This window comes from Scyliorhinus torazame, chromosome 1 (genome assembly GCF_047496885.1).
Source record: "Scyliorhinus torazame isolate Kashiwa2021f chromosome 1, sScyTor2.1, whole genome shotgun sequence".
NCBI classification, from domain to species: domain Eukaryota; kingdom Metazoa; phylum Chordata; class Chondrichthyes; order Carcharhiniformes; family Scyliorhinidae; genus Scyliorhinus; species Scyliorhinus torazame.
The window spans coordinates 168,668,667-168,682,665 of NC_092707.1; the positions used below are offsets into that span (position 1 = coordinate 168,668,667).

The 13,999-nt window shown below is 54.0% G+C and overlaps 1 protein-coding gene across 1 annotated transcript in view; it reads left to right on the forward strand.

Moving 5' to 3' along the window:
* The window catches only part of stpg1 (sperm-tail PG-rich repeat containing 1), a 129,107-nt gene that overhangs the window by 97,882 nt on the left and 17,226 nt on the right, over positions 1-13,999 (forward strand). Inside the window, exon 6 of the mRNA XM_072501131.1 lies at positions 2,240-2,351. Coding sequence (XP_072357232.1) covers positions 2,240-2,351 — 112 coding nt within the window. The remainder of the gene's footprint in view (positions 1-2,239; positions 2,352-13,999) is intronic.

The window sequence follows — 13,999 nt, forward strand, 5'->3', positions numbered from 1 at the left end:
ATGCGTCCCTGGGAGGCTCCCCACCCCTGGCGCTAACATCATGGCGGCCCACTCTGGTTTTGACCAGGGTCTGCATTCTCGCGGCCATGGTGCACAGAGAGTGGACCATCGCCATCTGGGACTGCGCCACGTCATCCATTAACTGTGCCACCACCTTCTGGGCCTGTGTCACATCATCCAGTGACTGCGCGATCATCCTCTGGGACTGGGCCACCTCCTTCTGTGCCTGCGTCATGTTTTAGCCATTTCCTGGGCAATGCCACTGACCTGCCCAACCATGGCCCGCTGTGACTGGGTCACGCTCAGAAGCGCCGCTGCAATTTCCACGTGGCTCTGGCACATGGCTGCCTGTGAGACAGCAACCCTGTCCTGGACCTCGGCCAGCACCTGCACAGAATACCCCAGACCTTGGACAGGCTGATCCATAGCCGCAAACCTCATCCCCAATGCCTCCACCAGGAACGCCACCCGTGCGGTCAGCAACACCTCCTGCTCCTGTACGCGGTTGGACTCCTCCAACTGCACCCAGGTGCCTCTTCACTGAAGAGCCGAATCGAGGTCAGTGTTTCTGGGATGGTCGAGGGTGTTGGAGACAGCTGTGACGGGAAATCTGTGTCGTCATTGGACTTGAGCTCCAGGGTGCCCTCAGTCTTGGGTAGAGAGCTGCCGTCCAAGCTACTCTCCTCATCACTGCTCGGCTCACGGGAGGGCTCCGGCTGTGGTGCTGGCTGGGGGTGGGAGGCACCGGATGTACCCACCATCAACAGGTATTGCAAAACACAAGACTAGACACACGATTAGACTGCGGGCCAGGGGGTGGTGGTGAGGGTGGTGCGAGGTGAGGGTGAGGGCGAGGGCAAGGGTGAGGGTGGTGTGGGGTGCTGTTGGGGTGGCGGGGTTGACACACTGTCACGGGGAACCGCAACTCAGCAGCGTCTCACTTCCTTGCCCGCGGCCGACCTCCACCCCGGTGACCTCCCTTTCCTCCGGACCGCCGAACACGTCCAGGGCCCTCTGCTCTGCCATGGTGAGGGGCCACAGGTCCAGCGGTCCCCCTCCAGTTTTCTCCCACTCCCGGTGTTTGCAGTTATGAACGGCCTTCTCCTGGGGAGGGGAACAGAAAATGACAGTGTTAGACAGTCCGGCGCATGCAGCCCAGGGGGTGGGCAGCTGGTGGCCTCAATGACCAGGACACTGGTCAAGGTGGCCGGTATGTGCTGGGATGTGGTGCAGGATGGGTGTTTGGCCGCCCTCCGGGAGGGGAGGGGAGTGTTACGGGTGTGTGGGACGGGGGTTACTGCCAGGGGCAAAGTGCTGCCTACTCACCCTGGCCACCCTGAGGAGGTTGTGCAGTTTTTTTCAGCACTGCTGGCCGGTCCAGTCTCCCAGACAGTGTCGCTGGTGGCATTCACCGCCTCTGCCATCTGCGCCCAGGCATGGTGGACGGCGGCAGCTGGCAGCCTCCTTCCCAGACTGGGGTAGAGGGTCGCATGTCTCTCCTCCACTGCGTCCAGGAGGATCTCAAGCTGGGAGCTGGTGAATCTCGGGGCTGTTCTCCTCGCTGCCATCTTGTCGGCTGGGATGGTGTGTGTGCGGAGTGAAGTGTGTATATGCAGCTGCAGTTTGTCAGCCGCCTGAGTATCAATCTCGGACCCGGCGAATCCTGCACCGATTCTCATTAGAATCGATTGTGTTCCACATGACGCTGGTGCTCGCCCCTTAATGGTCACTGAATTGGTCCAGGTGCGGCGCCAGTTTTGCTGTTGTGGAACTCCACAAATCCTGTGCCGGCTGGATTTAAAATAATGACCAAGGATCAGCTACTAGGAGCCAGCTATTAGCACCGAGACATTATCTACAGTTGGTCTGAAATCTGTAACTGTATGCAAATGATTTTGTAACATGAAACCTCAACAGCTCTTGGGCAGTGATGTTTGCAGTGTGCAGTTATCCATGTTTGCATGATGAAAATTCAATTGGCTGCTGTCCCAGAGACAGCATTGTTTCTGAAGAAACAAAATGGCATTAATGGCATTGTTCCAATGTGCAGGGGGAGAGGGGGAACAGGGGAAGATTCCCTGCACTAGTAATTTGTATAGATAAGTGCAACATGAACATTGATACTATTTCCTAATGCCTTTTAATGTATCAACTGCTGAAAATTAAATTTGGCATTAGACATGTCATATGACTGATGTGCAGAAAGATCTCAATCTACTATTCACAAATCTTTCCGCAGCTTTCTAATGTTTACCTTGGAAAAACTAACAATGTCTCTGCTGAATCTGCATTTTTATCAAAAACCAACAGGAACATGATTGCACCAGGCACTCTGAAGGGACCCTCCCCTTGTAAGTAAACACATCTTACAAGGAAGTAGCCTGCGTTTAGTTGCTTCGAGCATAAACATGAAAAGACTCACTGGAGAAATAAGTTATTGAGGAAGTTGAAAATAATATTGAAGGTCTGATCTGACGTGTTGGGTGTTCTGGATCACATTCAGGTCACCAACACTTGAAGTAGTGCAACACTATTTTATTAAAAGGTTAACTATTTGAACATACTTGAACTGTGGGTAAATACGATACCAGCTTTAACTCAAGACCTTTGCCTTGTCCTAACCAGTTGATGCACTCAGCACATGGTGAATGTTTGTGTTGCAGGCTGTGAGCTCTGTGCTCCGAGCTAGCTGCTACTCGAATGAGCGGGAACTCTGATGTCCCCTGTCTTTATAGTGCGTGTGCTCTCACTGGTGATTGGCTGCGGTGTTGTGTATGTTGATTGGTCCCATTGTGTGTCCATCAGTGTGTGTCTGCACCATGATATACTGGTGTGTATTATGACATCCCCCCCTTATTTAAAAAAATGTGCCTGTATGACAATAAATAATGTGTTGTGAATGCTCCTGACTACGTGTGTGCGAAATATTTACAGGACTATGTACATAAAACTAAGCTATTTACATGGGAAGGTGCCTGTTGCAGAAAAAAACAGTGTGTCACACAAATAACGAGATGAATACTATATACAAACCACTTGAACGATGAAACGGAAGAACAGAACAGACCAGAGAGTCCATCAGTGCAAAGTTCACAAATTAAGTCTCTGAGGTGGGCGACAAATTCTGGTTGACCGCCTCAAGGGTGGGTCAGGAGCCATCAGCTGAGGAGCGGGCTGGACTGCGTCAGAGTGAGGAGGATGCAGAGTAACCGGAATCTCTGCATAGTCCAGGTCAGGGTCAACAGGAGGGCGTGGCACTGGCGAAGGATCACATAGCGAGCGCGGAACGAGACGAAGGGCACGCCGATTACAGCGCAGAATGGAACCATCCGGTAAACGAACCAGGAACGAGCGGGGAGCCACCTGCCGAAGAACCACAGCAGTTGCAGACCAGCCACCATCCGGAAGATGGATGCGGACGTTGTCATCTGGAGCCAGAGCAGGGAGATCAGCTGCACGGGCGTCATGAGCCGCCTTGTGCTGTGCACGAGACAGCTGCATCCGGCGAAGGACCGGAACGTGGTCGAGGTCTGGGACGTGAATGGACGGCACCGTCGTCCTCAGGGTGCGACCCATGAGCAGCTGGGCTTGCGACAGGCCAGTGGACAGTGGGGCCGAGCGATAGGCCAGTAGGGTGAGGTAGAAGTCGGATCCCGCATCAGCAGCCTTGCAGAGGAGCCGTTTGACTATGTGGATGCCCTTCTCCGCTTTGCCATTGGATTGGGGGTACAGGGGACTGGATGTCACATGCACAAAGTTGTACCTCCTGGCAAAGTTGGACCATTCCTGGCTTGCGAAGCAGGGGCCATTGTCCGACATCACAGTGAGTGGGATGCCGTGACGAGCAAAGATGTCCTTACAGGCACGGATGACTGCAGACGATGTGATGTCGTGCAAACGTGCCACCTCCGGGTAGTTTGAAAAATAGTCTACAATCAGAACATAGCCCCTGCGCAGCGCGTGGAACAGGTCGATGCCGACCTTGGACCAAGGGGACGCGACCAACTCATGGGGCTGTAGGGTCTCACGCGGTTGGGCCGGCTGGAACCGCTGACAGGTGGGGCAGTTGAGCACTGTGTTGGCGATGTCGTCATTGATGCCGGTCCAGTACACTGCCTCTCGGGCCCGTCGGCGGCACTTCTCCACGCCAAGATAGCCCTCGTGTAGCTGTTACAAGATGAGCTGGTGCATGCTGTGCGGGATAACAATGCGGTCCAGCTTCAGGAGGACACCATCAATTACCACCAGATCATCTCTGATGTTGTAGAACTGCGGGCATTGGCCCTTGAGCCACCTGTCTGTTAGGTGGCGCATGACACGCTGTAGCAGGGGGTCAGCCGCAGTCTCGCGGCGGAATTGGACGAGGCGTTCATCCGTGGCCGGTAGATTGGAGGCCACGAAGGCCACATGGGCGTCAACCTGGCAGATGAATCCCGCTGGGTCACATGGGGTGTTGACTGCCCTGGACAGAGCGTCGGCTATGATCAGGTCTTTGCCCGGGGTGTATACGAGCTGAAAGTCGTATCGCCGGAGTTTGAGCAGAATGCGCTGGAGGTGAGGCATCATGTCGTTCAAGTCTTTTTGTATCATATTGACCAGTGGCGATGGTCAGTCTCGACGGTGAATTGGGGAAGGCCATACACATAATCATGAAATTTGACAACACCGGTCAACAGGCCCAGGCACTCCTTATCTATTTGCGCGTAGCGCTGTTCCGTGAGGGTCATGGCGCGTGACGCATATGCAAGGGGGGCCCATGATGAGGCCTCATCGTGTTGCAGGAGCACTGCCCCAATGCCGGATTGGCTGGCATCGTTCGAAATTTTTGTATCTTTCAATGGATCAAAAAAAGCTAAGACCGGGGCAGTGGTGAGTTTGATTTTGAGTTCTCTCCATTTGCGCTCGTGGGCAGGAAGCCATTGGAAGTCTGTCGTCTTCCTGACCAGGTTCCTGAGAGCTGTGGTATGAGAGGCGAGGTTAGGGATGAACTTCCATAGGAAGTTGACCATGCCCAGAAATCGGAGGACCGCCTTCTTGTCCTCTGGCTTTTTCATGGCTGTGATGGCAGCCACCTTTTCCGCATCCGGCCGCACACCCAACTGGGAGATGTGGTCCCCTGGGAACTTGAGTTCCGTCTGGCCGAAGGAGCATTTGGCTCTGTTGAGACTTAGGCCCTATTCCGTATGCATTGAACACGCGCTGGAGGCGACTGATATGCTTCGGCGGGGTGGTGGACCAAATGATTATGTCGTCAACATAGACGCGAACACCTTCAATGCCTTCCATCATTTGTTCCATGATCCTGTGGAATACTTCTGATGCCGATACGATCCCAAACGGCATCCTATTGTAACAATATCTGCCAAAAGGGGTGTTAAAGGTCCATTGTTTCCTGCTGGATCTGTCTAGTTGAATTTGCCAGAATCCTTTCGAGGCGTCAAGTTTGGTGAAGAGCTTGGCGCGAGCCAACTCGCATGTGATCTCTTCGCGCTTGGGGATTGGTAATGCTCCCTCATTATGTTGCGATTCAGATCCTTTGGATCAATGCAGATTCTGAGCTCGCCGGAAGGCTTCTTTACGCACAACTTGGAACTGACCCAGTCGGTTGGTTCCGTAACTCTGGAGATCACTCCTTGGTCCTGGAGGTCCTGCAGCTGCTGCCTGAGGCAGTCCTTGAGCGGTGCTGGGACTCTGCGAGGTGCATGCACCACAGGCGTGGCGTTCTGTTTGAGTATGATCTGGTAAGTATATGGGAGCGAGCCCATGCCTTCGAAGACGTCGCGGTGCTGGTCGATGATGGCGTTGAGTTGCACCCTGAAATCAGCATCCTGGAAGGCAGGCGTGTCATCAGGAGAGAGAGTGAACTCTTTGAACGAGGTTTAGCAATTTGCACGCCTGTGCGCCAAGCAGAGAGTCCTTCGAGGAGCCCAAGATCTCAAAAGGAAGGATGGCTTGTGCATCACTTTGAGTTGGCATGAGCCGGTAGCAGGAATGATGTTGCCTTTGTAGTCCAATAGCTGGCAAGCCGATGGGAGAATGGTTGGTTTGACACAAAGGCTTTGGAAAGCAGACCACGCCATGAGATTGGCGGAGGCAGCAGTGTCCAGGCGGAATCGTATTTGGGGCCGGTTGACCGTGGGTGGCACACCACTCATCTTCTAGATCGATGCTGTATACCGACAGCGGTTGGTGTCTTTGCTTCGGGGACAGCCTGTTATTCATTACGACACTGACTCGAAAAGGCGCCTTCGGGTCCTCAGTGTCACTGCTGTGTGGGAGGTCTGCATCGGACTCGGTGACCGTGGGTTGAATTGCCCGAACATTCCTGCGAGGCTGGCTGAAGCGATATGAATTGTCAGGCTGCGCTGCTCGACAGCAGGCAGCATAGTGGCCAAGTCTTCCACATTGTAGGCATTGTCGAGATTTTGCGGGGCATTGCCGCTTTAAATGGGCGGAGCCACAGTTGCCGCACATCGTGACGTCAGCACGTTCGCTGTGCCACCGCGCATGCACGGTGCGGTCCTGCGTGGTGCGCGCCTGCGCATTATATTCCTCCATGTCGCCGTCCCCTCGTTTGGTGCGTACAAGCGCGGGAGTCCGCGAAAAGCACACGAAATGGCCGCCCTCATCCAGGCTGTGGCCCTGAAGGTGTTCAATCACTTGGACCCGTTCCACCTCGTGGGGACCTTGCTGCGCCGTTTCAGCCGCTTGTATATGGGAATACCGACTGGTGGCATTTTCATGTAGGACACAGGTCTCGATGGCGGTCGCTAGGGTGAGTTGCTTTACTTTGAGGAGCTGCTGACGTAGGGGGTCCGACTGAACACCGAAAATGATCTGGTTGCGTATCATGGAGTCGGAGGTGGGCCCGTGGCTGCAAGATTGCGCAAGGATGTGGAGGTGCGTTAAAAAGGATTGGAAAGGTTCGTCCTTACCCTGCAAACGCTGCTGAAACACGTAGCGTTCAAAACTTTCATTCACCGCTACGCTGCAGTGAGTGTCAAATTTGAGGAGAACCATCTTGAACTTCGTCTTGTCTTCGTGATCTGCAAAGGTGAGCGAGTTGAAAATATGGATGGCATGGTCCCTGGCCGTGGAGAGGAGAAGAGCAATCTTTCTGGCGTCCGAGGCGCCCTCCCTGTCCGTGGCTTCGAGGTAGAGCTGGAAGCACTGTTTGAAAATCTTGCAGTTGGCCCCGAGGTTGCCGGCGATGCGGAGTGGCGGCGGTGGGCTGATGTTGTCCATGTTGCAGAATGACGGAACGCTGGCGGAAGGCAGATCACTTGCAGGTAGGTCTAAGAAGTGCTAGTATGCAACCAATCCTGGTATCATGATGTGTTGGGTGTTCTGGATCACATACAGGTCACCAACCCTTGAAGTAGTGCAACACTATTTTATTAAAAGGTTAACTATTTAAACATACTTGAACTGTGGGCAAATACGATACCAGCTTGAACTAAAGACCTTTGCCTTGTCCTAACCAGGTGATGCACTCAGCACATGGTGAATGTTTGTGTTGCAGGCTGTGAGCTCTGTGCTCCTAGCTAGCTGCTACTCGAATGAGCGGGAACTCTGATGTCCCCTGTCTTTATAGTGCGTGTGGTCTCACTGGTGATTGGCTGCGGTGTTGTGTGTGTTGATTGGTCGCACTGTGTGTCCATCAGTATGTGTCTGCACCATAATATACTGGTGTATATTATGACATGATCCACTGCACTTATTCCTGAACTGCAATCAAAGTGTATCAGGCTGATTTACATGTTTTGTTTTGCTTTGCCTTGCTATCTTTCCCAGCAGTTTTGCTAAAATGTGAGGTGGATCTTCTGTCACCAAATGGTAATTCTGTAAAACTAAATCACCCTTATTTTTGTCAATGCTATGCTATTTTAAGTTCAGTGAAAGGAATTAAAGCTGTGTGGTAAACTGAATTTAGCACAAAGATCAGGATTTTCTGTTCCGGATCACGATAACGGGTTCAGCGGCAGAAGCGGAAAATATCATAAGATGTGCTTTACGTAAACACATGATGCTATTGTCCAATGCCACCCCCCTCCTCACCCCACCCCCGCCCTTCAGCGATGGAGTGTGCTTCCTGATGTTCATCGTTGGGAACATCATCTAAATATATTAACGTATCAGGCCCCTACACCTGAATCATGCCCCTCGTCAGAAAGTCCATCCACATTGGTGTGACGACATGAATCAAAACTAGTTTCCCAAGGCGTGCACCGCAGATCTCCCAGGGGAGCTCAGGTGAGTGCAGCATACAAGGGGTGAGGATCATCGCCGGGCACTGCCGCTCCCACTGTGAACTCCATGGGCGCGATTCTCCGACCTCCCACTGGGTCGGAGAATCGCCGGGGGCTTGCGTAAATCCCGCCCCCGCCATGTCCCGAATTCTCCGCAACCAGAGATTCGGCTGGGGCGGGAATCGTGCCGCGCCGGTTGGCGGGCCCCCCCTGGCGATTTTCCGGCTAGAATGCCTGTCCCGCCAGCGTGGATTAAACCACCTCTCTTACCGGCGGGACAAGGCGTCGCGGGCGGGCTCCGGGGTCCTGGGGGGGGGGCGCGGTGCGATCTGGCCCCGGGGGGTGCCCCCACGGTGGCCTGGCCCGCGATCGGGGCCCACCGATCCGCGGGCGGGCCTGTGCCGTGGGGGCACTCTTTTCCTTCTGCCTTCGCCACGGTCTCCACTATGGCGGAGGCGGAAGAGACCCCCTCCACTGCGCATGCGCGGGGATGCCGTGAGTGGCAGCTGACGCTCCCGCGCATGCGCCGCACGGCAAAGTCAGTTTTGCGCCAGCTGGCGGGGCACCAAAGGCCTTTCCCGCCAGCCGGCGGGGCGGAAATCAGTCCGGCGCGGGCCTAGCCCCTCAAGGTGAGGGCTCGGCCCCTCAAGATGCGGAGGATTCCGCACATTTGGGGCGGCGCGATGCCAGACTGATTTGCGCCGTTTTGGGCGCCGGTCGGCGGACATCGTGCCGATGACGGAAAATCCCGCCCCATATCTTTAAAAATGGCACCTTGATCCTCGACTGGCAATCAATGGTGTTGTGCAGGGAAATCAAGCTCTGCATCCCGATGTAAAGCCCAAAACCCAGAGTCCATTTTGGATGCGTATAGCGGGGTGTTTCTCAGCAGTGCCGAGAATGACCCCATTATCAAACGGGACTCCTTTTTTGGCCTCAGTTGGGAATGCCCCACTGACATCGCATGTACCTCATTCCCTGCACTGACAAGCTGAGCTCCATGTTTAAATGCCACCCAATCTCCCGACCCCCTTTGGACTCCCCACCGCTGCCTGCAGACACTCGCAATGCTGTCTACGGACATCCTCAATGCTTCCTCCGGACACACCCATCATCCCAACTTACCTCTTAGGGAGTCCTCAAGCCACCCTCACCTCACTTCTTAAGGGCAGGGCACCCCTGAGCCCGATCCCCAGCCCCGACCTCCAGCACTGGCACCCTGTGATCCGGGCACCTTTACTGCCAGCCTGTCACCCTGGCAGTGCCCGTTGCAGTCTGAAAGTGCCAGAGTGGCACAGGTGGCACTGCCCAGGTGCCTGTGTGGTCGCGTTAAGGTGCCATGTTGCAAGTGCCAAGTTGCCCGAGTGACAGCAAGAGTGCCAGGGTACCATCCTGCCCAGAGCCCCACCAGCCGGACGACTCCAATTGGCTGGGAGATCCACACCCCCCCCCCCACCCCCTCCTGCTGGGTGCCGTTATGCCTGGTCCATGTTTGTGTCCAGCGCGTAATGGTGCCATGGCGAGATCTCCGAGGCACAGACGTTCGTTCCCGGGCCTCAAGAAAATTGGGCAGTGTCATAATATACACCCAGGTATATGATGGTGCACAGACAGGCAGTGATTGACACACAGGATGATCAGTGAACACACAGAACACAGCAGCCAATCACCAGACAGGACACGACCACTATAAAGCCAGAGGGCACTAGTTTTCCCGCTCTCTAGGGATCCAGCCTCTGATAGAGAGCCCATGAGCAGCAACTAGAACATACACCATGTGGTAGTAAGATAGTCTGGTCAGGTTAGCCTCAGGTCTCCAGTCAAGTCAGCATAGTGTCAACCCACAGTTAAAGTATGTATGATAGTTAAGGGTTCAATAAAATTGAGTTGCATTTCTTCAAGTGTTGGAAGCCTGTCTCTCTCTCTGCTGCAGTAAACGCAGTCCTCGCAGACCCGGCATACCCAACACATCATGGTACCAGTGAGTTATGCTCGAGTTTGACGGACCTACCTTGAGATAGTCTGCCTTTGACCAGCGATCAGCCACCCGGTAACATGGACAGCGTCCGCCCTCCCCCGCCGCTCCGCATCGCTGGCAACCTCGGTGCTAACTGGAAGATTTTCAAGCAGGAGTTCCAGCTGTATCTTGACGCCACCGACCTCAAAACCGTATTGGATGCCAGGAAGATCGCTCTCTTCCTCTCGACAGCCAGGGACCACGCTATCCACATCTTCAACTCGCTCACCTTTGCTGAAAGCGAGGACATGACAAAGTTTAAAACAAAGAACAAAGAACAAAGAAATGTACAGCACAGGAACAGGCCCTTCGGCCCTCCAAGCCCGCGCCGACCATACTGCCCGACTAAACTACAATCTTCTACACTTCCTGGGTCCGTATCCTTCTATTCCCATCCTATTCATATATTTGTCAAGATGCCCCTTAAATGTCCCTATCGTCCCTGCTTCCACTACCTCCTCCGGTAGCGAGTTCCAGGCACCCACTACCCTCTGCGTAAAAAACTTGCCTCGTACATCTACTCTAAACCTTGCCCCTCTCACCTTAAACCTATGCCCCCTAGTAATTGACCCCTCTACCCTGGGGAAGAGCCTCTGACTATCCACTCTGTCTATGCCCCTCATAATTTTGTAGACCTCTATCAGGTCGCCCCTCAACCTCCTTCGTTCCAGAGAGAACAAACCGAGTTTATTCAATCGCTCCTCATAGCTTATGCCCTCCATACCAGGCAACATTCTGGTAAATCTCTTCTGCACCCTCTCTAAAGCCTCCACATCCTTCTGGTAGTGTGGCGACCAGAATTGAACACTATACTCCAAGTGTGGCCTAACTAAGGTTCTATACAGCTGCAACATGACTTGCCAATTCTTATACTCAATGCCCCGTCCAATGAAGGCAAGCATGCCGTATGCCTTCTTGACTACCTTCTCCACCTGTGTTGCCCCTTTCAATGACCTGTGGACCTGTACTCCTAGATCTCTTTGACTTTCAATACTCTTGAGGGTTCTACCATTCACTGTATATTCCCTACCTGCATTAGCCCTTCCAAAATGCATTACCTCACATTTGTCCGGATTAAACTCCATCTGCCATCTCTCCGCCCAAGTCTCCAGACAACCTAAATCCTGCTGTATCCTCAGACAGTCCTCATCGCTATCCGCAATTCCACCAACCTTTGTGTCGTCTGCAAACTTACTAATCAGTCCTGCTGAAGTTCGACAGCCACTATGACATCGAAGTCAATGAGAGCTTTGAACGCTATGTGTTCCAGCAGAGGCTACAGGGTAAGGATGAACCTTTCCAGTCCTTCTTAACCCATCCCCGTATCCTCGCGCAGTCCTGCAACTACGGCTCCACTTCCGACTCCATGGTCCGCGACCAGATCGTTTTCGGGGTCCACTCCGATCCCCTTCGGCACCAGCTCCTTAAAGTTCAGCAGCTCACCCTTACCATCGCCATCGAAACCGGCGTCCTCCACGAGCACGCTAACAGCCGGTACTCCCATATCAAGGCGGCAGAGATGGTGTGGCAAGGCCCCCACGATGCGAAGCGGGTGCAGGCGGTAAAACAGCTCCTGGGCCTTAGTCTGGATGAGGGCGGCCATTTCACGTGCTTTTCCTGGGCTCCTGCGCATGCGCGCCACGATCAAGGGGACGGCGAGGCCGATGACCGAACTGCGCAGGTGCGCACATCGTTCGACCACACCGCGCATGCGCGGTGGCGCATGGAGCGTCCTGACGTCGGCACCATGACGTGCAACAACTGTGGCTCCGCCCATTTAAAGCGGCAATGTCCGTGAAATCTCGACGCTGTCTCCAGTATGGCAAGCTTGGCCACTACGCAGCCCTGTGCAGATCTGCTCAACTGCCCAATACACAGCGATCCCAGCCGCAGCGCAGGAACGTCCGGTCAGTACAGCAACCCGTTGCAGACTCCAACTCCGACATGGTTCCAGATTCCAACACCGAGGGCCTCACATCCCCATTCCGGGTGGGCATCATGACCAAGCAGACGATGCTTTCAGCGAAGAAGGTGAAACAACTCCCAGTGATGAGCATTGATCCGGACGACGAGTGGTGTGCCACCCTCACGGTCAACAAGGCTCGCATACGCTTCAGGCTGGACACCGGCGCTTCAGCGAACCTCATTTCAAAGTCTGACCTTGACACCATCCGCGTCAAGCCAAGCATTCTTCCACCGGCCTGCCAGCTCCTCAACTACAATGGCAATGCCATTGCTGCCAGTGGCTCATGCCAGCTTGCGGTATCCCATCGTTCTTCAGAAGCAACCCTGTGTTTTGAAATTGTAGGAACCAATAGATCTTCCCTGCTCGGTGCTCGGGCCTGCAAAATCCTGAATCTTGTGCAGCGGGTTCACATCATGTCGTCCGCAGAGGCAACGGCCTCGCCAGATGTCAACTTCCAGGCCCAATTAGATGATATCATAGCACAATACCACAGCGTCTTCGAAGGTCTGGGTACACTACCTTACCGATGCAAGATACTGCTGAAGCCGAATGCCACACCTGTGGTTCATGCACCGCATCGGGTGCCGGCACCCCTTAAGGACCGCCTCAAGCAGCAGCTGCAAGACCTCCAGGACCAGGGCGTCATTTCTTAGGTCACTGAACCCATGGACTGGGTTAGTTCCATGGTCTGTGTCAAAAAACTGTCAGGGGAACTTCGCATTTGCATCGACCCCAAAGATTTGAACAGTAACAAGATGAGGGAACACTACCCTATACTTAAACGAGAAGAGCTCACCAGCGAAATGGCTCACGCCAAGCTTTTCACGAAGCTGGTGTCTCCAAGGGGTTTTGGCAAATACAGCTGGACGCGTCCAGTCGAAAGTTGTGTACATTTAACACCCCGTTCGGTCGCTACTGTTACAACCGGATGCCCTTTGGCATCATCGCCGCCTTGGAGGTGTTCCACCGCATAATGGAGCAAATGATGGAGGGCATCGAGGGGGTGCGAGTGTACATCGATGATATTATTATCTGGTCCACAACTCCTCAGGAGCACATCGATCGCCTCAAGCGAGTGTTCCACAGGATCCACGAGCATGGCCTCCGACTCAACAGAGCCAAATGCTCGTTCGGTCAAGCAGAAATAAAGTTCCTTGGCGACCATATTTCGCAGTTCGGTGTGCAGCCAGATGCAGACAAGGTGGCGGCGATCAACGCCATGAAGATCCCGGAGGACAAGAAGGCGGTCCTCTGCTTCCTAGGGACGGTCAATTTCCTTGGGAAGTTTATCCCCAACCTTGCATCACACACCACAGCTCTCCGCAATCTTGTCAAAAAAATACGGACTTCCAGTGGCTCCCCGCTCATGAGCAAGAGTGGTGTAAGCTCAGGGCGAAACTCACCAAGGCCCCGGTACTGGCATTTTCCGACTCTGCCAAGGAGCCGAAGATCTCCACCGATGCAAGCCAGGCTGGCATTGGGACAGTACTCCTCCAGCGGGACGAATCCTCCTCCTGGGCCCCAGTCACATATGCCTCTAGAGCCATGACGCCTACTGAGCAACGATACGCTCAGATTGAAAAAGAATGCCTGGGCCTCCTCACAGTGATTGACAAATTCCATGATTACGTGTATGGACTCCCCAAATTCACGGTCGAGACCGACCACAGGCCATTGGTTCACGTCATCCAAAAAGACCTCAATAATATGACGCCACGGCTACAACGTATCCTCCTCAAACTCCGCCGCTACGATTTTGACCTGGTC